The sequence below is a fragment of the Trifolium pratense genome, linkage group LG4 (assembly GCF_020283565.1).
Source record: "Trifolium pratense cultivar HEN17-A07 linkage group LG4, ARS_RC_1.1, whole genome shotgun sequence".
Taxonomy (NCBI): domain Eukaryota; kingdom Viridiplantae; phylum Streptophyta; class Magnoliopsida; order Fabales; family Fabaceae; genus Trifolium; species Trifolium pratense.
Window position 1 is genome coordinate 43,773,598 of NC_060062.1, and position 25,032 is coordinate 43,798,629.

The 25,032-nt window shown below is 31.8% G+C and overlaps 3 protein-coding genes across 4 annotated transcripts; 1 reads left to right on the plus strand and 2 right to left on the minus strand.

Annotated features, from left to right (window-relative positions):
• The first annotated feature begins 1,193 nt into the window (after positions 1-1,193).
• Positions 1,194-3,497, plus strand: LOC123923829 (H/ACA ribonucleoprotein complex subunit 2-like protein). The gene is made up of 4 exons (XM_045976570.1): positions 1,194-1,433; positions 2,153-2,222; positions 2,387-2,492; positions 3,204-3,497. Exons 1-4 carry the CDS (start codon positions 1,298-1,300, stop codon positions 3,363-3,365), a joined length of 474 nt encoding a protein of 157 aa, XP_045832526.1. The 5' UTR covers positions 1,194-1,297; the 3' UTR covers positions 3,366-3,497.
• Positions 3,498-4,799: 1,302 nt separating this feature from the next.
• On the minus strand, positions 4,800-12,467 carry LOC123923830 (inorganic pyrophosphatase TTM1-like). 2 transcript variants are annotated; one of them, XM_045976571.1, is made up of 11 exons: positions 11,827-12,467; positions 10,371-10,485; positions 9,368-9,563; positions 9,135-9,248; positions 8,865-9,038; positions 8,221-8,415; positions 6,685-6,807; positions 6,498-6,610; positions 6,306-6,429; positions 5,371-5,646; positions 4,800-5,243 (listed from the first exon to the last, which is right to left on the minus strand). In XM_045976571.1, exons 1-11 carry the CDS (start codon positions 12,170-12,172, stop codon positions 5,025-5,027), a joined length of 1,995 nt encoding a protein of 664 aa, XP_045832527.1. In that variant the 5' UTR covers positions 12,173-12,467; the 3' UTR covers positions 4,800-5,024. The 2 variants fall into 2 exon arrangements, with proteins under 2 accessions (XP_045832527.1, XP_045832528.1); XM_045976572.1 differs by having other exon boundaries at positions 10,371-10,441; positions 11,827-12,355.
• A 4,583-nt stretch (positions 12,468-17,050) lies between these two features.
• Positions 17,051-18,833, minus strand: LOC123923831 (serine/threonine-protein kinase OXI1-like). Its single transcript, XM_045976573.1, has 2 exons — positions 18,265-18,833; positions 17,051-18,143 (listed from the first exon to the last, which is right to left on the minus strand). The coding sequence occupies exons 1-2, from the start codon at positions 18,663-18,665 to the stop codon at positions 17,237-17,239; spliced, it is 1,308 nt and encodes a 435-aa protein (XP_045832529.1). The 5' UTR covers positions 18,666-18,833; the 3' UTR covers positions 17,051-17,236.
• Between the last annotated feature and the right edge of the window lie 6,199 nt (positions 18,834-25,032).

Genomic DNA, 25,032 nt, shown 5'->3' on the forward strand with positions numbered 1-25,032 from the left:
AAATCTCATGTCAAGAATCCTGATTATAAAAAAGTCTTTGAAAATAAATATTTTAAAATCTCACAAAATCTTTTAAAATCTTCATAACTTTTTTGCTCAAAATAGTCTTTCAAAATCTCAATCCAATACACCTCCTTAACTTAGAATGAGAGATCAAGGTGTGTCGTTCTTGCTGTGAAGTGAATAGATAGATGCATTTGTGAAACTCGAATGCCAACATAAGGAGACTTTGATGATTTGTGAGTCTTGTCCATCTCATCTTAGTAATTTATTGTTAGCTGATGTTATGGGTATTGTGACTCGTCGAATCATCGTTGTTTTTTTTTTTGGGGTTTCGACCCTCTTTTTATTATAAAAAAAACCAGAGAGAAGTTATCTCCCTAACATTCTCAAAAGTATAGTGGCAATATGGGTCCATCTGTTTAACCCACTGTTTTATGCAGGCTCAATTGTGATTTTGAACTTAACCTCTGACTTAATTTGGTTTGTTCAGTTTAACTTTCTGAAAAATGAATTGCGTTAATCTCCAAGTTAGTTTATTCAAAATATGAAATTATTTTATTGTTTTTACCGATTTGTGAATAACTTAAAATCTTTTTTAATTGCTAATAAATGCAACAATAACATATGAACTTTTAAGATTCACGAGAATGAAAGAAAAAAATTTGTTTTAAGGTGACTTTTTGAACTTGACCACCTAGATAGACTGTTTTTATCCCTACTCAAATATCCTTCTATCCACTATTCTCTCGATTATTGTATTATATATTTTTGGTTATTTTCAATATTTTGTGCGTAAAACAATTGCATAGTTCGTCTAATAAGTTAGCTTTACATTAATAAACATTTTCCACTATAATTGTGCTTTCAGTTGTAACGAAAATGATAAACATATTCCAATTCAAATTCACTTTGTTTCCTGTTAAATATTTTAATCTTGTGTCCCCATGAGCTTAGATCAGCTGGTATATACATCGCATTTTATATGTATGAGTCAGTGTTCAAACTATGGGCACTCCTTAGTTTTTTAATAATTTCAAAGGAGGGCACGCGAGAAATAGCGGTGTGCGCGAAAAGAAAAGGCCAAAATATTATTATATTAGCCCAATAAATATGGGCCGGACTGGCTTATTGCTGCCTAATGAAAACCCGGATTGGCCCAATAAAAATTTGGATAAGTTATAAGCTTTCATTCACGTGTCTCTCAATAAACCCTAATTACTCAGAGTTGAGATTCCTGAGACCGTAAAACCCTAAAATTCCCAAATTTCTTTCACCGGAACACAGAAAGAGAGAGATGGGGAGCGACGGCGAAGGTGAGAAATCGGCGCAGAAAGAGATTGAAAGGAAGAAGATTCTTGCGTTAGCTCCCATTGCAAAACCTCTTGCTGGGAAGAAGCTTTCCAAGAAAACACTCAAGCTTGTAAAAAGAGGTATCTACCTAATCTTTGAATCAGTGAAAATCGTTAACTTTAGTTATTATAGTCTCTAAGCATTTTAGTATTTCTGGGTTGATCGATGTAGTAAGAAAAATCAAAACTTTACTTTTACTTCAAAGCTGAATATGTATAAATGAATAAGGTTCTTATTGTATAACACATCAATGCTATGGAATGAAGTATGTGAAATTTTGTGCTTGATGTTAATATATTGAATGGCAAATTTTAGTTTGGTAACACTAGTGATTTTGTTAGTGTTAGTAGTAGTTGAACTTAGTATATGAGGTTATAAGAACTTCAGAAAAACAGTTTATGACATTGTTTATTAGTTGTTTTCAGCTTATTTTCTTACGTTTTTAAAGACAGCTTATGAAATCGGCATATAGCTTATACAAAAACAATTTAACTTTATTTTATATTTTGATATTGAAATAGCCTATATGTAAGCACTTAACATGAGAAGCTTATATGTAAGCACTTATCATGATATTGAAATAGCTTATATGTAAGCACTTATCATGAGAAGCACTTGTGCTATAAGCTGCAGATAAGCTGTTTATCCAAATTGGGCCATATTTGCTGCTGATGTTTATTTGTTTGTTCTGTAACTGTATTTTTTTTCCTAGGAGAGAATGAATTGTTTTGACACTATCTCATACATACACGCATCTTATGTGACTGTATTAATCTATAACTTATGTGTGTTCTTTCAGCTGCTGAAAACAAGTGCATAAAGAGAGGGGTTAAGGAAGTGGTCAAAAGTATAAGGCGAGGTCAAAAAGGGTCAGTATTAAGCTTAAATTAGTTTGTTTACTATGGGCTTTAGAAACAATTAATTAATGTTTTCAGAGCTGTTGTTCTCATTTATCCTCTTTGAGAAAATGCACATAGTCTCGAGGATTATGTGAATTCCCAATTTTTATGTTCTTTTGCTTTTGTTTATGTAGAGTGTGTGTTATAGCTGGGAACATATCACCAATTGATGTCATCACTCATGTTCCTATTCTATGCGAAGAAGCTGATATTCCATATGTATATGTCCCATCTAAAGAAGTAAGTAACTAATTTTACCCTGAATCTTGATGCTTTTTACTTCATCTGTTCTAATTTTTTGAATAAAATCTAAATGTTTCTTTGCTAAAGCAACATTTATTTTGTAATGGAGGAAGTATTTTTTAGTTAATATTATAGACTAAGTGTTTTTTTTACTATCTACACTTATTTCTTGAGTTTAATTTGATGCCATAGTTGTTTTTCTTTTAAGATGTTTTCGCCATTAATAAGATTTTATTGGAGTACCGGTCAAAAGGTGTTGTGCTGCACAGTTTTGGTGGAACTTGAGTGCTTTTCTTCACTTATTCAGCCAACATTTATATTTATAATAAAAAGACTAATAATTATCAAGAATTAAGTGCATATGAATTGTTCATTTTTCAAAAAAAATTGAATGTGTTCCCTTCTTTAATGGATTGAATCATTTAGAGTATGTCATTCCTTAAGAGATAAACTTTCAATTTAGATGCATCATTTATAACCATCTTATAGAACTGTAATATGAAGGAAATAGCACAGTTTATAGAGAAAAAAAAATTCATTTTTGCTTCTGCAACCTACACACAAGCATGGACTTTTTTTTTATGAAATTGTTATGCTTGAAAAAAGCTGCTATTCCATAATTTGGTTTCATATATGTTGAGAATAATAAATTTAATTGCTCTAGTTCTTGAAATTTCATATACTAAATTATTAAGATCTTTTTTCCAGGACCTTGCAACTGCAGGAGCAACAAAGAGGCCTACATGTTGTGTTTTAGTGATGACCAAACCTTCAAAGGGAGAACTAGCTCAAGAGGCACAAGAAAAACTAAAGTCAGAGTACGATGAAGTTGCATCTGATATTACTGAGCTTACAACTTCACTTTTTTGAAGCAAACACAATGTATCTGTACTGTTGTTAGCTACAATGGATTAACATATTGGCAATGTACCTTGCAATCATTTTGATCTATGGATAATGTGATCTTTCTATTTCCTTATTATAAAGGTTGTTGCTTGCTTATCTTTTTTATCAGTCTACTGATGTTTGAATGTAATGCTCAATTCTAATTATTAATGCGAGCTTAAAAAATGATAATTCAAGTCAAAAGAGTAAAAATTCTAAAATATTTTTCTATTGTCAAAAGAAAAACTGTAATTTTTTGTTTTGTACCATGTTTATTTCTGAAACAAGACAACAGAGTCATTATTAGGAATTATGTTTTGAGTATTTAAAGTGATCTTTCTATTTCCTTATTATAAAGGTTGTTGCTTGCTTATCTTTTTTATCAGTCTACTGATGTTTGAATGTAATGCTCAATTCTAATTATTAATGCGAGCTTAAAAAATGATAATTCAAGTCAAAAGAGTAAAAATTCTAAAATATTTTTCTATTGTCAAAAGAAAAACTGTAATTTTTTGTTTTGTACCATGTTTATTTCTGAAACAAGACAACAGAGTCATTATTAGGAATTATGTTTTGAGTATTTAAAGCAAATTAGTGTTTCTTTGACATACAAATGTGACATTTTCCCTTTTTACTTATTTTTTGGCAATTCTTTAGTTTGGTTGGGGTGGATTTAATAATAAAATAACCCAGCAAGAAACATTGGTTGCTTGTTTGCTATATTTTATAATGTATAGCCTATGGCTAAGGCTTTGAGGAAAAAATAAACACTTGCGCTAAGGTGAGATAAAATAAATTGATAAAAAAAAAGTTTTTTTTTACTAAAAATAAGATATTCATTCAAATCAATAGTTTGCAAATCTGTGACTACGCAGAAAGGTGATTTTGGTGGTACAAAACCGTCACCACTATCCCTAGGACGAATTAAGTTAGAGAGAAGTTAAGTTAAATTTTTTCTCACTAAAAACTTAAGCTTGGCGAGGAAATAGCAAAGATTATGATTTGTAAATATTAAAAGTTTTGTGGTACAAAATTATAGGTTTTATTAATTTTAAATAAAATAAGAACATTTTATTTTCTAAAAAATCAGAAATTAATTTTTTATCAAAATTAAAAAATAGTTGAAAGTAGCATCATCAAAACTTCCAGCATGAAAAATGCCAGACAGCAACACTGCCCCAAAACAGCTGCCGAGCAACCACGCAGATTCACTGCAATAACTTATTACTACCAGGTCCCCATCTCCACGGCACGGCAACCCCTTGTTACATCTGTGTATCTAAAACCATACCCATGGGATATATTGATTAGAAAAAACACTGGATATATGGGTTCAAACTAATGAAATCTGATTATGTGAATATTTCATCATGTGGATGGATTATTTTGCCAGCACAAAGATATTAACAAGCTTATATATTGAGTAAACGTATTGGCTCGTTTACACTTATTACTTATATCAGCACAAAGATATGAGTTATATGTTACATCTTAGTGAATGTCAATATATACCCATCAGCGCGCCTAAGGTTGTTCACTACTGCTTCATGTTATGCAGAACGGCAACTGTTTACAGAAGCCTTTTAGCTATACTGATGAGGAATTCTCATAAATGGTAATTACAAAAAACAAAATAGACACACGTTATTTTTTAGATGTCAAACCCTTGAACAAGAGCACACCAACAGCACCAATGGCCAGAGTCAGAACCAGGGGGATGGCAACAGATTCAACTTCACGCACACTGCCTGCCTGGTCTGTTCTTCCCAGCCGCGATCTTTCTCCGAAGTATTCATGCATAAGATTGCTCAGAGTGTCTAGTTGATGCATGATTTGACGCTGTCCTCGAGCAACAAGTAATACCTATTGGGGGACGGGGGAAGGAACAGTGCATCATGGTCAAAGTAATGTTCAATTCTGTATTTAATCCAATACGGCAATACCACACTTATTGTCACGTGAATTCAAAATGAGAGGATATATCACCTACCTCTTCCATCAGGGGAGACTCTCTAACCAGTTGAGAGGAAGATGTAGAATGAGGAAGCAATGATCCAGCAGTTAATGAACCATTGCCTAATCCAGTAATAAAGAGAGAAGTGGGGACAGAGCCATTGCAGGCCTCAGCCTGTGAAGCCAAGTTTTGTTGACTGGCTGAAACTTTTTTGACGTCAAACTTTGAATTCAGCTCTTCAATACGGGAGGTGAACTCGTCCATTCTTTCATTTAGTGTGGAAATTTGATCAGAAAGTTGAATGATAACTACCTGTTAGCTTAAAAGCAAATATCAGTGGCTGAATCACTCAAATGAATAGGAAAATAAACAGAAAATAAAACCTTTAGTCAGACACCTATCAATTGTAGCACCTTCTCTAAGCCAAAATAATGCATAAATAAATTTCCTCGAAAGTTGAATATAAACATGCTCCCATTCTCTAAGTTTATTGCCAATATGCAGTGGAATTGCATCTCAATATTCTTTCAACATTTCTATCTACTACAGACTCAGCAGTAGCTTTTCTATGTTCCATAAAATAAGAAAGATGGGTAATACATCAATGAATGAGGTAGCTAAATTGATTGTCAGTGTATGACTTCTTATAACAAATACTCCCTCCGTCCCAAATTATAAGGGAAAATAAAAAAATCACACTTATTAAGAAAAAGTAAAACATGAGAATTTGAAGTATGTTTTTGTGGGTTTTACTTGGAATAAGTTGCATAGGAAGATGTAAAAACAATTTTTATTGGTTGTTGTTTATTGAGAAAATGAGAGAGAGAAGAAATTAAATGCAATTTGCATTTAATTTTATGAAAATAAGGAAAAAAAACATTCTTGAAAATGATTTTTCTCTTATAATTTGGGACAAAAAAAATGGGCTTTTTTCCCTTATAGTAATTTGGGACGGAGGGAGTATATCTTACTTGGTTGGCCATCTGAGCAGGTGATTCTAGAGCTCTCCCATTAAAACTTCTGTTATTTATAGCAAGTTTAGTCAACTTAGGTAGCATCTTGTCCCTTTGATTTGAATATGACTGTGAAACACCACTGCAGGAGACCAACATGTCAACTTCTTTATAAGGCAAGTTACATATGTGAAGAAAATTAGTAAGTACCGATTAAGATACTTCATCCTCCTATCTGCAGAAGCTCTGGAAAGTGCTTCTTTGGGGCTTGAAACCAAATCATCTTCTATGCTGAGTTTTGACTTCAGATCATCTGGCAGTGTCTGAAGCTTGACTAGATCAGTGATTTGTTGTACAAATGCAAAGCACAAGAAGAAGCTAGTGTGAGTATTCATACCATCACATCATTTACAAGCTTTTCTAGTTGAATTTGTTCAATGTAAGTGCGAGGAACATAGGAACCATCCAAACCCAGTTTCTCCGCCACAAATTTAACATAGTTTCTATCTTTCCCTTGTACCTTCAAAACAACATGAACAAATACTTGGTTACTTAAAACAATAAAACCACATACACACATGGAATATATATAGGCATTTGGCCCAAGTTCCATGGCCACTGTCCTATCAAACAAGGAGACAATATTGTAACAAAAAAAGGAGAGAATTACAGCAACGCAAACAGAAAAGAAAAGGAAATATGTGTAGGTCAAATATATTTATAAATAAACACCAACGGAACACAAGAACTAATCCTACTATAAACAACCAACCTGCTTAATTTAATTTAATAGAACAATGGACCATAACTTACTAATCTTATGGTGAGTTTGGTTGAGTGGAAGGAAAGGGGGAAGGAAGGAAAACTCGGAAATCGATGAATGAACTTGTACTAAAAGTTTAGTCCAAAGTTGTTCCTCGATTTCTGATTTTTCTTTCCTTCCACCCAACCAAACACACCCTTAATCTGGAGAATATTTTTTGTATTGATACGAAAATGGCTTTAAAATAGCTATGCATTAGGAAACCGAAAGGATATGCCAGTAAATGAAACCAAGAACAAAAGAAACCATATTTTTAAAACCTTTATATCATATTAACAGTGAATTATTATATATATACCATAGAAACCGTTAATCAAAATATATATGATAGTTAATATATTCTAAGTAGAGTATGTATAATGTATAAAATATTTTCTAGAATAAGATATTGTACTAGTAGTGTGATACTTTACTTTTTTTAGTAAACTAATAAAATACATTATCAACAAATATGTTTGACTGAAAACTCTTTCATTCTACCACATGTACTTCATAAGCATCGGTTGTTTGAACCTCGGCATGTAATTATGAAGTAAATGATTCATAACCACCTCTACCCATCCAAGTCATAAGACAGACAAGATTGAAACAACCGATGTTCTTAGCATATGTCATAAGATCATAAAACAGACAAGATTTGAAATCAATAAAACATTAAACTGAGAGAATACTAATCCTGGCATGTTCTTAGCATATGCGAGTTAACCGGGTGTGGGTCAACACTCATTACCGTTAATATGGGATCTTAGGTGGGCCAAGAAGTGACTTTACCCCAATAAATGAGAGCTTGTTTCCACTAATAGAACCCGTGGCAAGCCGGTTACAAGTTAATAATAACAAATATGAACGGAAGAAACACTCAACAAAAGAATAGAGAGAAAAGAGCAGGTTGTGTGAAGAGGGTCAAGCTAGTATTAGAAATTTTATATCAGCAGATGAAGAACATAATCTTTAGGTACCAATTTATTGTACCCAAAAAATTATATCAGCAGATGAAGAACATAATCTTTAGGTACAATTGATGGACGGACAACTGACAATAAGGGTATAGATTAAAACTACTTTTCACGTGATCAACAAGCATAGAAAAAAAAAGTAATGGAGAGATACCTGGACATATTGGCGATTAAGTTGTTCTAGCCAATCAGTTTTTATGGACACTTTATCATCGTGAAAGACATGGCTGCTTCTTTTCAGGATTGCTGCAATTGTATACCCCAAGGCCATCAGCCCTCCAAGCAGGCGCACACTGACCTCAAAAGTAATTCTAGGTGATATAATGAATGGACTATCCGTAACCCATTCCTGAAAACAAGAAATCAATATAGGGATTTTCTAGTAATTTTGCTGCAAGTGCAAACTTTTCAGCTAATCTCAGACATGTGAAGGTAGGGTATCAAAAGACAGGATCTGCAAAACCCTGAGTTTGTAAGCTGTAATTTCAATAGTATCCTCCATTGTGAAGCACAAGTGTTCAAATATTTTTCAAACTTTTTCAACCAAACTTGACACTTCTTTTGACCGAATTTTTTATTAGCACATATGCATACACACATACCATAGAGATCGATCAAAAGAAAGAAAAGAAAAGTGAAGTAGAAAACTGCTTGCTCAAAAAGATAGGACCATTTTTTATCTCACAGAAGGACAAGAAACTATGAGTGAAACATTGGCATATAAGTAAATGCATATCATATCACCAACTCAAACAAAACTTAGGTCTTGCTAAAGTGTTATGTTTTAAATCACCTAACCTCAAACATAAGATTGTACTTCCCATCCCTGTTTCTCATTCTCAAATATGATTGACATGCTTCAGGGTCTTCTCCAGGGGGTAGAAGATATATGTCATATGTTTCCTCATTGGTTTCAGTATGCTCTGCAGCAATAACTGCCTTGATTTGATCCACTGTCACAGCTTTTGCTGACTAAAACAGTTGAAACAATAGAAGTAATGTATTGTCAAGAAGACACTTGAAAATATAAAGAACATTACTGTATGATAATATATAGCATAGGATCACCTTCAATATGTAGGTGGGATTCTGGAATCCAGTGAATGGATTAAACTTGTTAATAATTTTTATATGCGCTGTTTTCAGATCTGGCTCTATAAAAGCTTTATACATGGGATATACCTACAAAAGGAAACAAAATAACAGGTAAGAATTATAGCAGATAACTCTTAGGCTTAAAGATTTACGTTTCCGAAACTCGTAAAGGAAAGACAAACTCTAACATGGGATCAGAGAGAAACCGTTTCAGAGATTTGATGAATTATTTCTTCAGGCTCTTGACCAGCTCGTTGAATGTCTCGTAAAACACGTTTGACAAGATCAAAATGAACTCCACCAGTGACAGAAACACGAAGATCAAGCAAAGGTCGTAATTTCTCACTTAAGGCATATATGCCTTCAATGATTACAATACGAGAGCTAGGGACTTCAATAGTCCTGTAAGGAAAATAGTACAAAAGAAACCAACAAATAAGTATAAATGCAATCTCATCTTGATTAGGAATAAAATGATGTTATTTGTTAAAGCTAGTGTGTGTCCAAATTTCCACATGCTCTCTTGCACCTCTTCTAGCCACACAATAAACACTCATGTACACGTACGTGTTTTGTGTATCTCTCTACATCGCAGACTGCAAATGTTGCAAGGTGAATGCAGAGACAGAGAGCAACGGTGCATACTACAAAAATGTTGTTACAGGATATTATGCATATGTTTTTGATCCACACATGACAACAAGTTTTTCTATTATAAAGCTGTTTTGGTAATCAATATGTTTGGGCATGTGAGTGAAATTGGTTATAATCACCGACAAATTCACTTGCACAGAAAAATTACTTTTCAAAAGGAAAAGGAGAAAGAAAAAAAAAATTGAGCATTTGCATATAACATGTACATCTAAACGTCATTAATAAATTCACAGGTTATATGTCTCTAAACCAATCACTTTTCAAGTTGGATATCCAAAAGTAAAAGCATAATAGATTATTGAATAATATTTTATTCATAGATAATTCAAACACAATCCAAAGATTCCATATAACCAAGCATTTGAAGGACTTCCGACTTTCACACCTAAAGCATTTTTAATACATTAACTTCATAATGGATGGCATGGTTAAATTCTATTAGCTTTTGTATTCTACTTTTCGGGTTTACCTCATTGGTGAGAGTAAACCTAGATGGCACAACTATAAAAGAAAATTTTGCATATTCGTAAAAGGTGAAGACGAGTAGTACACAACCTGTATCCAATGCGAGAACTAGACTTGAAATCATATATCGGAACCTGAGCAGGCTTCCCTGATTTAAGATCCTGTATATTTTTTAGCAAGGTATCATAATCCGTCAATCGAGGGTCTGTTTCAAATAATGATGACATTAGAACTCTGGTTTACATAACATCCCTTCCTAATTCTTGATTATTGACTAAGATGATAAACATGTAAAAGCATTTCCAGTAAATGAAATGAGTAAAATAAGATTATATACTGTGGGAAACTTGACCATATTATCAACAATAGATGATAAACATGACATGCATGATTTGTTGGTACTTTTAATGGTTATCTTGTATCACTATCATTTATTCTACCTTGAAACGCGCTTTGCACATAATATTGTTACTTGCGCGCCCGCACAGACAAATGATTTGTCAGTATTTTTAACAGCTATCTTGTCCCACTTCAAAAATTTCTATGCATGTAATGTTGTCTAGTTACCTCATTAATGCTGTTTATTCATACCAAAGTTAACCAACTTTTAACTCACTTATATATGTCCGAAAATTGAAATAACTGTTGCATATATAGCGGACAAAAAGCCGTGTAGTCTACTATGGGCCAAGAAAGTGGGAGGGGACACCATCCTCGCTTCTCTTTTCTACATTATACAAATTTCACCCTAAAAAACAAAAATCTTGACACAGGTTCTACCACTGGTCATAGATAAAATGGATTCTATCCAATAAATAAAAAATGCTATATCTAGCTCCCACTTATTTGAACTTTTCTTCTCACAGAAGCACTTGTAAGACTGTTTAAGAGAACTTACAGAAATAACTTATGACATATTCATAAGTTGTTTTCAGCTTACTAGTATTTTCATAAGCTCTCTAAGATAGCTTATGAAAACATTCTATAGCTTACATGAGAACAATTTAACTTTATTTTATCTTTGGTAATAGAAACAACTTATAGTACATTAAAACACTTAAATGAATAGTGTTTATGCTATAGGCACTTAATTAAGGCTCTGTTTGGCAATGCCAAATTTTGAGCTAATAATTTATAAGCTTATATAGAAGAAAAAAAAACCTGTTTGATTACATTTTTCTCTCACCAACTTTAGCTTATTTTTACTAGCTCATAACTTACTTTGATAAGTTAATTCGATTAACTTATAGCATATAATTTTTTCTTCCGATTTTATCTCTCTCGTCTTACTTGAAAAAAATTTAAAATATTAATTAAACATAGATGAAGAGCTAGTTTTACTAAACACTACAAATTCAATCAACTACCTTATCTGCTGTAAATTATTCCCTATAAACTTATCCGTTATAAACTAGTTTATTAGCTAGTTGAGCCTAATAAGTTGTTTATCCAAACAGAATTGTGTAACAGTAAACTTTGCAACAATAAATTAAATAAATCAAACTTTGCAATAAGAAAAAGTTGTATAGAAAAGATGATACCGTACCATCAAAGTTTCCATCAATGATTCGACTAGCATCATTATAATTATCCATGGATATAACAGCAATACTCGGCATAAAACTCAAAACCTTATCAGTAAAAACAGTTTTGCCAGCACCAGAAGGACCAGCAACTCCAACTAACACAATTCCATCATTATTTTGAGCCAATAACTGACAAGCACGAATAACAATGAAAAATCCTTTCTCAAAAGATAAAGAATCTTGAATTGGAACAATTTCATAACGATCAGATGATGAATCCTTTCTTTTAATAAGTTGAACTTGATCTCGTAATAAACCTTGACGACGCTGTGGTGATTCAGCACCAGAAACGGTTTCTTGTGCCATTAACAGAAGATTGTTATGAAATTGAAATCGGTTGTAGTAAGTAGTTATGAAAAGTGAATTTGCAGAGTGAGCAGACGTGAGGTGAATTTGCAGGTGGAAGTGAGGATAACTCCAAAACGTGCCACGCACACCAGTCGGTCACGATTGGTCGTCGTTTCGTTTATTTTATTGCGATGACGACGACTTTTTTGTTTTGACAAGTTATTTTATTATTTATCTATGATGACTTCATCTAAAAAAAGGAATCTATGATGGCTTGAAAAGTTGAAATGGATTATTCTCAGCATTTTACTGTTGACTGCAATTCAGTTCACGCTGCACAAAATTTGGAATTTCGTAAAAAGTCTATTGACAGGTGTCCTCCCTCAGTCCATAATGAGTGAGCCAGTTGACTGCGTCACGCATGCCAATATATAACTTTAACGATTAATATGTATAATAGTAAAAATTATAAAATATAATATTTTAAAAATATTTATCGAGATGAATCAAACAACATCTTATATGCTAATATTTGTTTTTATTTATTAATAGAAAAATATTGTATATGTGAATAGTGCATGGCTCACTCATTTTGAGATGGAGGGAGTAGTCGTTTATGTGAGTCAAACCCATAAAATAAGGGTTAGCTCAAGCAAGAGGGTTTGAGTAGTATATGTTAAAGGTTTTATGTTTGAGTTTTATCTTTATTATAAATCAAAAAAGAAAAAAAAAATTGGAATTTTAATTGACGACATTTTTACGAAAATGGATTCAATGCATCGTAACATCAAATGGTTTAGATTTTAATAAAGTTTCAATTTTTTAAAATATATAATTTCTAACTTTTAAGTTTAAATTGTCTGATCTTAATCAAACAATTATAATATTGTTGACCGTATGCAGTCAAGGGATGCCGATTACACCCAATCCAGTTTTGTTTTTTTCTTTTCTTTTCCTGAAGACACTACTAAATTCTCATGCACAACATATTGAGATTTCAAGTTTGAATATGAGTTGGTTCAAAAAAAAAAAAGTTTGAATATGAGTTGAGTTAAAAAAAAAAGGTTTGAATATAAGTGATAGTATTTGACAGATTAGTTAGGATTTGTTGACTTTAAAAGATTTATTCTTAATTAGGATGACAAGAAAACTTGTATCCATAGATAAAATCGTTCACGAACAAAGTGTGGACTGTGGATAGTGTAAATGGATACTCGTTTACATTTTTAGAGCTTGACTAAAAAAACATGGGGTAATAAATAGTGACAAAAAACTATATTGAGACTTGAATTATACTCCAAATGTAGACAGAGTCACATCGTATTATATATATAGAAGAATAATGCTAGAGGAGTAGACACACTATGGAGTAAATGATATTTTCAATTGTTTCATGCCCACTTACTTGTTTGGGTTATTTTTATGTTTTCAATTGTGCTGAAGATACTCATTGATTGGTTATAATATACATCTCATTTTGACTTGTTAAAAAAAAAAACTTCTCAAGAGTGTCAAAATCTTAAATTATAATTTCATCATGAGAACGACTAAGATTGTTTATAGTTAGACATTCCCAACGGTCTATAATAAATGGATATTTTAATTGTATAAAATGTGAAATTTCAGTCTTAAAATTTTAAACTATCTAGACAATCGGAAAATTGTGACTGCACAACTGCATCAACAACTGCATCAAGTGAGTAACCGCAAAGAATCCAAATCTGGGTGACTGCATGTGACTCCAATTATTTTGGCATCAGAAAAATTTATTCCGCGGATTGGACAAAGTAGTAAATGATTTCTGCAAATTTTACTTTTTCTTCTAAACTTTGACTTCAATTTCAAATCAATGTTGTCTTCATCGTCATCATCATCATCATTCCCCAATCATCAATGGCTCTAGGACGTGTTCCTCAACTTCAGAGGAGAAGACACGCGCAGCAAATTCGTATCACATCTTCACGCATCACTCTCAAATGCTGGAATCAACACTTTTGTTGATTATCAGCTTGACAGGTTCCTTCTTTATCATTTCTCCTTTTCTGATCTTTATTATTAGTTAAGAGAACATGGAATTAATTTCCATTTGCATTTCCTTGTTGTCTTAAAAGCCAAAAGTCCCTAAAGAGATGAAAGTACCCTAGTATATATTATTATCCTTGAAAAAAAACACAATAGAATTGGGATGATGATTACAAATTTACAATAATGAAGTCATCAAAGAAACTAGTTTTTGAAGGACTGCACTGAAATTCATAAGCACTTTAATTTGATTTCCTTTTTTGAACCCTTCTTTGAAATAATACATTTTATATAGGCAATGTCAGGGGAATTGGGTGGACTCTGATGAAGACTATGAAAGCCTCCCACCTTTGAAACGTTCTAGGAAGGTAAATAAGGTACTTTTAACGTATTCTGGCAAAGACACTAGCATTCATCGCTTCACCAGTTAATTATTCTAAATACAAGCAACTTATTGAAGAGGACCCTCTAGCCATGATGGAGAAACTCCTTTCAGGTGAACTCAGTTTTTCCTCAAAGACCTCACAATCTACAAAACAAGCAAAAGCTACTCAAGTTGAGATGGACCCAATTAATACACTGCTTGATGACTTAAGACATCTAGTTTTTTCGAGTAACCTTTTAAAATATCTGCCAAATGACATGAACCGTAGAGAAAAGGTAAAAGGTTTATTATTTGAACTCGATGATAGGGTCGATGAACTGTCTAAGAAACACGTTTTGGGTCTTACTGAGCTCACTAAAATCTTCAATGAAGCCGAAATCATCATTGATGGTAGTCGAGATAATGCAGATTCTCTTCAAGAGCTTGAAGTGAACCACAAAAATACAATGTCTAAACTTCAGGCTTCCAAGGACAAGATGAAGAGATTTTCTGAATCAATTGCTGCTGGCCAGAATAAAATCAGAGATATAGATCATCAAATTGAGGATATACAAACACAAATTCAATTGCTTAAGCAGCAAGTAAATAAACTTCATCAAGAAAAGTCTCTTTTGAAAGATACTTGTTCGAAATGTCACGAAAAAAGAGTCGATATTATGAAAGAAGTCAAAAGTATATCTTCAGAAGCTGTGGAAATCCTTGAGAAAACTTCCAGCCTCGAAAAGAAAGAACAAGAATTCAATTTGAATTACAAGAGACTCCAAGAGCACTATACCAAATTGAAATTAGCACCTCCTTTTTGAATTTAGATATGTTTATAATTTGTTCAACCACTTTATAATTTGTTTTGTGGTATGTAACTATGATTACCATTTTGTCTTTCATCTTGCGTGACACTAAAAAGTTGAGCTTCATTGTTCATGGTCTGATTACATGCTTGAGCTTCAATGGTTGAATGATTTGTGCCATAGCCGCCGGCCCAATGGCCGAGCAACCCAAGTAAAGATTTTAGGTCCCAAAATTTTGGATGAAAACAAAGGGCCTCAAAATAGTTCAATTTAGTTATAAATATAAATGTGACAATTAAATTTTTAGTATTTTCCAGTTAAGTTGGTGAAGTTGAAGGTCTCAAATCCTTTTTGACTCGATTTTAATCTCAACCTTAGTAAAATTTAGATTTTCTATTTATTTTTCATACAACTTTACATTTTTTTTTTCTAGAAGGCCTCACAATAGAATATATTTTAGGCCTCTAATTATGTTGTTTCGGTCCTTATTTGTAGAATCTATAATTATGTATGTCAATCATTTTTTTTACAATACATACAATGTATTTTTTTAAAAAAATTGTTTATTTAGAAATATTCAATAGTTATTTTCTTCATTGCCCCAGTATTTTCCTCGTTACCATTATTTGAGAAAAATATCACAAATGGGAAAATGATCGATGACATGCATGCACACACCATGGTTAACTTTGACAAAGTTCTACTGCATTCAAATTCCAAAAATCTAACAACACCAACCACAAATTTACAATGTGTGGAATATTTGGAGCAAAGTACACTACGTACACATTATAAATCTGTAAAAAAAATATTCAACAAAAAGTTTAAATGAATAAAAATTTGACCCAAAACTATATATGCATGCATCATGCATGTATGAAATGTCAAGGATGGCGCTTAATGCTTAGATAAAGTCATAAAGCTATAGTGCGAATATTTATTATTCATTTAGTTATTTTCCTTCATAAAGAAACATACAGTCCTAAGTTTGAAAATTAAAACAAAAGACACCAAAACCTCTTTCATTCTTTATTTTCATAATGAATTAGTCATATATACAGCCACGGTGGGTGACAATGGAATAGTACTTCATAGATTGGTCTCCATTTTTTTCTAACTTTTGACCATGATTCATAAAATACAGCTATGGTAATGAAACCCTTTATCTCCTACACAACTTTTTATTTTACTTTTGACAAGTAAACATGTTATTTTGAAACAAATGAGGGATTAAGGAGAGAAATTTTCAATCAAAAGAGATTGTCACATATAATTGGATCTTTAACTTCCACTAAATTACATAAGATATGTGATTTTAAAATTAATAATTTTCAATGTGAATTTCAGTCAAAAATTTGTGCTAGGTCTCATATAAATAACAAAGTAGTTTATAGACCTTGTCAAATAGTCTATTATATTTTTTTTAACCATATAGTCTACTATATCTAATCTTTTTTCTTACTTAAAATTATGTAACATTTATATGTAAACACTAATTCATTAGACAAATACTAAAATATTTAACCGAATATTCATAGCGTTCTAGATTCGCCAAGAGATGACTTAATTATATCTACATCCATCCTAAGAAAAAGTCGGGGACTAAAAGAAGGACTTTCCATCACAGTATCGCCGCCTATGCCTTTATCGGGTGGGATTCAACCACCTTGAGTAACAGAACAGCAACACTAATTTGCTTACTTGCTAGAACCATACTGCTTTTATTATCATAGACTATAATTCTTTCATTTGTGTCATTGTGTGAGATTTCATGTTATATTTATCATTTCTTCTATAAACAAAAAATAATATTATAGTTAGAACTAAGATTATGCCTAATAATATATAATCTACAAAAATAAATACTTATATAAAAAAAAAATCTCATCAAAAAATTAAAAAATCATCATCCTCATTGAGACTACTACTCAACTTATCAATCCACACCCTCTTTTCCTCACCATTACCCTTCTTTTCTTCCATTTTATTACTCTTTTTCTCTTCATTATTACCATCATCACCCTTAGGAAAAAACACTTCATGAACAAACACCTCCACATAGCTTTTACTATACCCCACAGTTTTCTCATTCTCAACTTCAATCAAAGGAGGAATATAAGGTGGTCTTGCTAATTGCAACACCGTGTCCCACTTTACTCCTTTAAAGAAATCATGACCCTTGATTTCATCTACCTTGATCCTACGGTCAGGATCCTTTTCCAACAATTTCCTAATCAAATCCCTTAACGCCGTTTTCTCTCCCGTTAACTCAGGTTCTTTTGACAAAATCCTGTAAAACGTTTCTTTCCTATTTATCCCATTAAACGGCGTCGTTCCGTACAACATTTCGTACAATACGACACCTAACGACCACCAATCAACTTCGTAACCATGACCTTTTCCGTTTACAATTTCAGGTGCCACGTAATCTTCCGTTCCAACGAACGAGTTCGATTTCTCAACCGATTCCGATTCGTTCCGTTTCATCGAGTTCACACTATTTTGCAATTCAAAATCCGAGTCACACGGCGAGATCCCCGAGTTACAACGGTAGAATCGCGAAAACAATCGCTTATTCGCGTGTTTCTCCTTCGAAGAATTAGATCTATCTGACGAGTCATGACTCAGTGATTGAAGTGGCGATTTAGGTTTCAGCTTTGTAGATAGATCGAAATCTACTAGCATTATGTGACCGTTTTCTTGAATCATCACGTTATCTGGCTTCAAATCTCTATACACTATTCCTGAATCATGAAGATATTCCAATGCTAGAACCAATTCAGCTGCATAAAACCTTCACAACAAAAATCAAAATCTAATTAAAAAAATACATATAGTGCTTTATAATCAGACGAATCGAAGCAACAAGACCTGAATCTCAATAAACAACAATTTAGTTTGAGAAAAATTGTTACCTAATAGCGTCATTGGAGAACATTTTCTCAGATTGTTTCTTTCTGAGAGAATGGAGATTACCGCCATGGCAATAATCAATGGCGAATCCAACGATTTTCTCCGTTTCGAAAACACCACGCAACCGTGGCAAAAGTGGATGATCAAAACGACGTAGCACTTCTTGTTCAAATGAAGCTCTCTTATACTCTCCAGAACCTTCTGGATTGTTCTTTGATTTCTTCTGATTTAAAAGATCTTTTGATATTACTTTAAGAGCAACACACTCGTTAGATGACTGGTTACCGGTTGTTGCGAGGAACACGACGCCTTTGGCGCCGCGTCCCACGGCGGAGATAACTTTTAAGTTATTGAAATCTAACGATTTTACTGTGCTGTTTTGGTTGTTTTCGCTGCTGTTCATGGTGCAGCTGACCGGTTACCGGGAAGAAAAAAAAACAGAGTAGTTTTTGTAACTTTGAAGTGTGGTTTGTTTTGTTGTGTGGTGTTTAGAGGTTTTATAATGGTTGAACCGTGCTTGGTGGTGTTGTTGTTGTTGCTTACTTTCTTGTGGGACAAGAATTCAACATTCATCATGTGAGTAAATTGAACTTTATATATGGTTTGAACCGCGTAAAATTGTGACACGTGAGTGATGACGTGATAAATATTGACTGTAATAATTAATAAATGTATAATTGTAGTAGTACTGTATATAGTTGTATTATTTAATTTTTTGGTTGTGATTTGTGATGTAGTGTGATGAAGAAATAACAGCGTTACGTTAGCGTTGGGAGTTAGAAAGTAGAAAGTGAGAACGTGATGCCCAAGAGACAGCAAATGGTGGGTTTGAGAATTGCGTGTGACTGTGACTTCTAGAATCCGTTCCACTCGGGCTAGGGGATGGAATATTGGAATATTGGAATAATGGAATGTTTGAAAATCAAATTCAATTCAATTCAATTCAATTCAAAGTAGTGGGGGTATGATACTAAATTAACTTTTTAAATTCATGATATATTTGAACTAAAAAATATAGCAAATATATTGAACGTTTTATGAATTTAGAAAATAAATTATCTCTTGTATTAAGGACTAGATGAAGTAATAGTTATCGGACTTAATTATAAGTAAAAATGCAAAATTCCATTTTTTAGATTTATTGAATATTTTGCTTATAATTAAGATTCGGAGGAATAATTATTATTACTATTATTATATCCCATTAATTTGAATTAAATTGAATTTGATTTTCAAACATTTTTTCATTTATTTCATCTCTTTAACCCAAGTGTAACGTTATTTAATAAATCTAAAATGTAAATTTTAGTTTATAATTAAGGTGGGATGGAGTACATAAACAAAAAGCCTCCTTATATGTGTTTTTTTTCTCGTAGAAATATGTTTTTTTCTTATTAAAAAATAAATAGATTAGTGGAAGAATGTATATGATGATGGCTAGTTAGTGAGAATCACATAGTCTACCAATTAATTAATTAATAGTCGAATTTTTCTATATTTTTTTCCTTTTACCATATGGAAACGGTCTTTAATCTTTGCTTCAGCATGTTTATGAAGAAAAATAGTCTTTAGCTTTGTTATTAAGCAACACATATAGTTCATTGAAAATAGTCTGAGAACAATTTATTATAAAACAAAGAGTTAAATATGTATTTAGTCTAGTAAATATTTTAAATTTTGTTTTCGGTGCCTATAAAAAATTATAGCAAGTTTTGGTCTCTCAAACATTTTTTGTAAGATTTTTTGTCTCTGCTTTTTATTCAACTAGTATATGTTATTCGAATTTTTTAAAAGAAATTCATAAATAATTCATTTTATGTTAAAAAATTCTAAATTTTAGTTGGAAACTTTCTTATAAATAAGAAACTCTTCGAGGAGTCTCTCAACAAAAAAAAAAATCACAAACATTTCTTCGTCTAGTCGTGGTCGTGCTTCTAAATGGCAAAACTTTATGCTATTTTCAAAGGACTTTAATTGACTTGAGACTTAATTAGGCAAGCACTATCGCACCATTACATTGGAATCTAATTCCAAATCAATTATTGATCTTAAGATGACAATAACTTTCACCCTCGCACAATTGCATGTTATTAGTTATTCATATTTTTGGAACGTATAATTGATCCTTATTGTTTTCTCATCTTTCTAAAAAGAAAAATGAATATGTGTATTGGTTAGCTAAATATAATACTTAGTTAGAGATTAATTCTAAGTTGTGTGGCTTCTTCCTTCTACCAATAACACATGTGTTGCTTGCCGATGCAACGAATGTCTTGAGAAAACTTCGGATAATTGGTTTGTTTTGTTTCCATTTTGTTTACTTCCCCTTACTAAAAAAGCACTTGTTCAAGGCCTAACTATTACTGTTGAGTGATCATTAATATTAATCTTTTTTTCTTCTTCATAAGTGCTATACAGCTGCAACCACTAGAAGTTTTATTTTTCCATCTTTAACTTCAGCCTTCTTTATAGGTTAGCATTTGCCATCTTTTGTTAAGCAAAACATTTTTGAACCTTATACTTTGATTTTTAAATTAATCCTATAAATGAAGGCCTACTTAGTTAAATATTAAATTAGACTTTGTACATGAAATGAATTCCTATTAATTTGTTGCCGTCGACAGCTGTGGTAACATCATGAATTACACTCATCTCAGGTGACTTTTTTTTTAGTGGATATGCAAATCTTAGGTGACTAATGGTTTTATAAAGTGGCTCTAGCTTGTATATGATCAGTTATTGCTACACACAGGTGGATGCAGTTCATCTAATTTTTTAAAAATACACAAAAAGTTGTCAATTGCACGATCTATAGTGTGACACTATTTGTTGTAAATATTCAATCATGATTAATGTAAGGTAAAAAAAAAACTTAATTAGTAAAATGGTCCCTTAAAGATTTTTTGGTTTCACATTGGTCCCTTAAAGAAAAAAAAGGTCTGAGTCTGAATAGGTCCCTTAAAGAAAAAAGGTCGGGACCAAACTGATTAACGGAGATGTCTTTAAGGGATCTATTTGGACCTTTTTTTTCTTTAAGGAACCTATTCGGACCTTTTTTTCTTTAAGGGACCAATCTGAAACCAAAAATATCTTTAAGGGACCATTTTACTAATTAAGCCTAAAAAAATTACTACTCTTAAAGTTTAATTTGGCTGGTTATTTGTACTTTATAGATAAAATTCATTCAAAATTATATTTAAATTTTTTTATATATAAATTAATATAAAATATGACATGATATTGAATTTTACTTAAAGTCTAGAGTATTAGAGTGTTCACCTTAATTTTTCACAATGTTTTGCTAGAACACACAAAAAAAAAAGAGATATAGATTCCCTACTGCAAAATTTACACGTAATTTTACACCGTATTAAATCTCTTCTATTGAATTGAAAATAGACGGTCCAAATTTCAATTCAGTGTCATAAAATAAAACTATCTCATTCATCTATTTTAATCAAATGATTAGCATCTTTAACTGTGTCATGCAACTACGGTGGATAATTCCAATCCCACCAAAAAAAGAACAAGCTCATGATGTATTGTTCACTATTTGACCATTAAAGATTTTCGTATCATATATGTGCAAGAGTCGGGGTTCGAACCCCGAACACTCCACTTAGGGTCTATTTGGTTCGGGGGTTTTGGAGGGGAGGTGATGGAATATTTTAAATTAATTGTGTTTGGTTCAATTTTTAGGATGGGAGGGGAGATGAGATGAGGTGAGCAAAATCCCTCCAAATCCCAATTTTTGCTTCCCCCCATTTGGGGGGATTTGGAGGGGAGGGGAGGGGAGGGGAAATAATATTTGTTATTATGATTTTAATTATATTAACATAATTATCCTCATAATTATTTTAAAATACCAAAACTATCCTATTTTGTATGTTCTAACCTTTTTTTTTTTCAAATCTTTTTGTTACATATACACAGTATTATTTTTTTCCTGCCTAAAAAATTTACTCAGTATTTTTTTTTTACCTTGCATAAAAACTTTTGTGCTAATTTCTTATATCCGTTTATTTTTTATGTAAGTGTTTTTTATATGTTACATAAACATCTTTTCTTTTGTTTTCAAATATGTTCTTGTTACGTAATACAAGCATGTTGTTTGTTATTTTTTTTACGTAATTTTCTAAATTTATTTTTTATTTTTATTAACAAAGTTATTTATGAAGTATATTTTTTTTTAACTATATGAACTATAGTTTTAAAATTATGAGACTATGTTAAGATTACAAAGGATAAAAAAGTAAAATAATTTTAAAATCCCTCCCCTCTTCCTCTGAACCAAACAAATATGTAGTTCAAAATCCCTTCCCTTCCCTCTCCTCCTTTATTTTGAATCAAACACATAAATAATTAAAACCCCTCTCCTCCCTTTCCCTCCCCTCGTTAAAATTCCTCCCTTCCCCTCCCCTCCCCTCCATATACAACCCTTATTCATCTTTAAGGTGAAATGTATAGACATTAAACTACTTAAAAAAAATACTTTCGCAAATACTCCACTAATTGCCTATGGTGCATAGAAATTCAACAACCTGAAAAGTTGTTTAACATCAACTTGCGAAATATAGTTCATCGCTTCTACGAAACTTTAAATGGACATTGGAATACAAAATTTTCGGTATATAGAATCTGTTTTACTTATTGTTATGGTTGAGATCTTAACTAGTTCATATTAAAAGGGCAAACTTTCATCCAATAAGCAAATTAATTATATATAAAAAAAAAAAGTGTCATGGACTCCCAATTCTTATTACATCTGCGGCACATAATTTTTTTTTTTTTGACAAATCTGCGATACATAATTAATCACATATAATTGTGATTAATTTAGTTGAGTAGATCTGGAGGCATGAATATTTCGGAACCTTTAATATAGTCAAATATGTAGGTTTATGCAATATGTCGTTTTATGCTATTAACACGGATGTTGTGAGTTTGTTCGTAAATTCATTCTTTTTATTTTTAGCGATTTTTAATTTGTATTGCATCGATGTACTCTTATCAATTTGAATGAATGGATACTTTTTATTTAGTAATTAGTAAAAAAAAAAATTTAGTTGAGTAGATGAATGGGGCTTTTGTGTAGGAAATTTGAGGTCCAAATCTCAATCTATAAGAGACTTAATATTATATTTTAATCTTCTAACTTTTGAGCCGCAAAATCGTTTATCAAAAGGTTTTATAATCAAGTTTGCAACAATGGGTGTAGGAAAAAATAGGTGTAGGAAAAAATGGGTGTTTAATTTTTTTTTCTTTTTAAATGCACCTACATTTAAAACTTGAAGCGTACAATTTTAATGAAACTGATAATCATTTTGCTGTATATTGGAACTCATAATTTTATGGTACCAAAAGTGTAACATGTTTAATGAAACTGAATTATGGACGTTTTTAAAACTTGCCAACATCAATTCAATTAATTTTGGTTTTAACTTACTACTAAGTTTTCAAAAAACTGATTATGCAAATATTAATTACTTTTAAACTATAAATATATATAGCTCACATTAGGACTAACAAGCCACCAACAAATTATTTGAGTTAACCTTAACCATAAATCTCCAAAAAAAAATTGACTCATGGTCATGGCTACATTCAATACCATTAACTTATTACCAATAGTATTGACATGTTTTGCTTTGTTGGTCCAAATTGGAATTTCATCTAATGTGCAAGCACCAAGTCCATCATCAACAAGGTATCAAAATTATTTGAAAAATTGTGCAAAAAAGGTATATCCACCATGTGGTGATGAGATTACCTTAAGTATATTTGTTGGTGATCAAACAGCTAGTAATGAATGTTGTTTTAATCTTGTGAATGAGGTTGGAAAACAATGTCATGATGACATGACTAAATTTATTTTGGCATCTAAACCACATAAGGAGAACAGTTTAATGTGGCAAAGGAGTGGAAAAGTTTGGGATAATTGTGTTTCTTCTTTACTAAGCATACCTCCATCAGAATCAGTAGAGCCTGATGTATTTAACTTTAACTCTGTAGATCCCACTGTATTTAACTTTAACTGAGTATTTTGTGCTTCATATATCTAATGTAATAAAATTGGGACTACAAGTGTTGGAATAATGTTTGGAATATCTATTATATTAAAATTTTGTTTATTTATCCTAATATATATATCACAACAATAACCATATCATGAGCTCTAAATAGTTATTTTGGTCTTCACATATGATCTTTGTGTTTGAAGTTTAATAGCATAATTTTTAAATTATATAAATGGTGGATGATCCGATGAATTTTTCTCTTCTCACTTTATGTGTTTTTTTTATCCCTCATTCTTTTTTTTTTTGCCTTTATATAAAAATTTCGGAATGCGCTTTTCGAAATTTTTCTAGTTCAAATTCGAAAAACACATTCCGAAGTTTTTTTCTAAGATAAAAAAAATTCGGAAAACACGTTCCGAAATTTTTATCCAAGAGCAAAAATGGAAATCCGAGGGTAGGAAAGATACACGGGGGTGGGTAGAGAAATTTTTTGATCCGATAATGAAAACTTAATGGCAAATAACTCAACAGATCTTTGAGAAAGCTCTGGTGTCATCTTAAAATTATGAGTTGAGTCTAACTTCTTACAAAACTGATTTATAAAATAATGATTATTTTCTGTTAGAATAGTTATCTCTCATTCAATATGGGAGTCTTTTAAGAGTTTCTCTTAGCTAAACTATTGGATTAAGAAGATTATTGTTAAAAAGTCATACATTAGTTGCAATATGACATATGGTATCAGAACTAAAC

Coding starts and splice junctions, on each gene's coding strand:
- LOC123923831 (XM_045976573.1), bottom strand. CDS start 18,665: ATGAACAGCAGCGAAAACAACCAAAACAGCACAGTAAAATCGTTAGAT. Junction 18,144..18,264: donor TTCTCCAATGACGCTATTAG/GTAACAATTTTT, acceptor TTTGTTGTGAAG/GTTTTATGCAGCTGAATTGG.
- LOC123923830 (XM_045976571.1), bottom strand. CDS start 12,172: ATGGCACAAGAAACCGTTTCTGGTGCTGAATCACCACAGCGTCGTCAA. Junction 9,249..9,367: donor TTCATCAAATCTCTGAAACG/GTTTCTCTCTGA, acceptor TTCCTTTTGTAG/GTATATCCCATGTATAAAGC. Junction 6,430..6,497: donor AGGATGAAGTATCTTAATCG/GTACTTACTAAT, acceptor GGTCTCCTGCAG/TGGTGTTTCACAGTCATATT.
- LOC123923829 (XM_045976570.1), top strand. CDS start 1,298: ATGGGGAGCGACGGCGAAGGTGAGAAATCGGCGCAGAAAGAGATTGAA. Junction 1,434..2,152: donor ACTCAAGCTTGTAAAAAGAG/GTATCTACCTAA, acceptor GTGTTCTTTCAG/CTGCTGAAAACAAGTGCATA. Junction 2,493..3,203: donor TATATGTCCCATCTAAAGAA/GTAAGTAACTAA, acceptor TCTTTTTTCCAG/GACCTTGCAACTGCAGGAGC.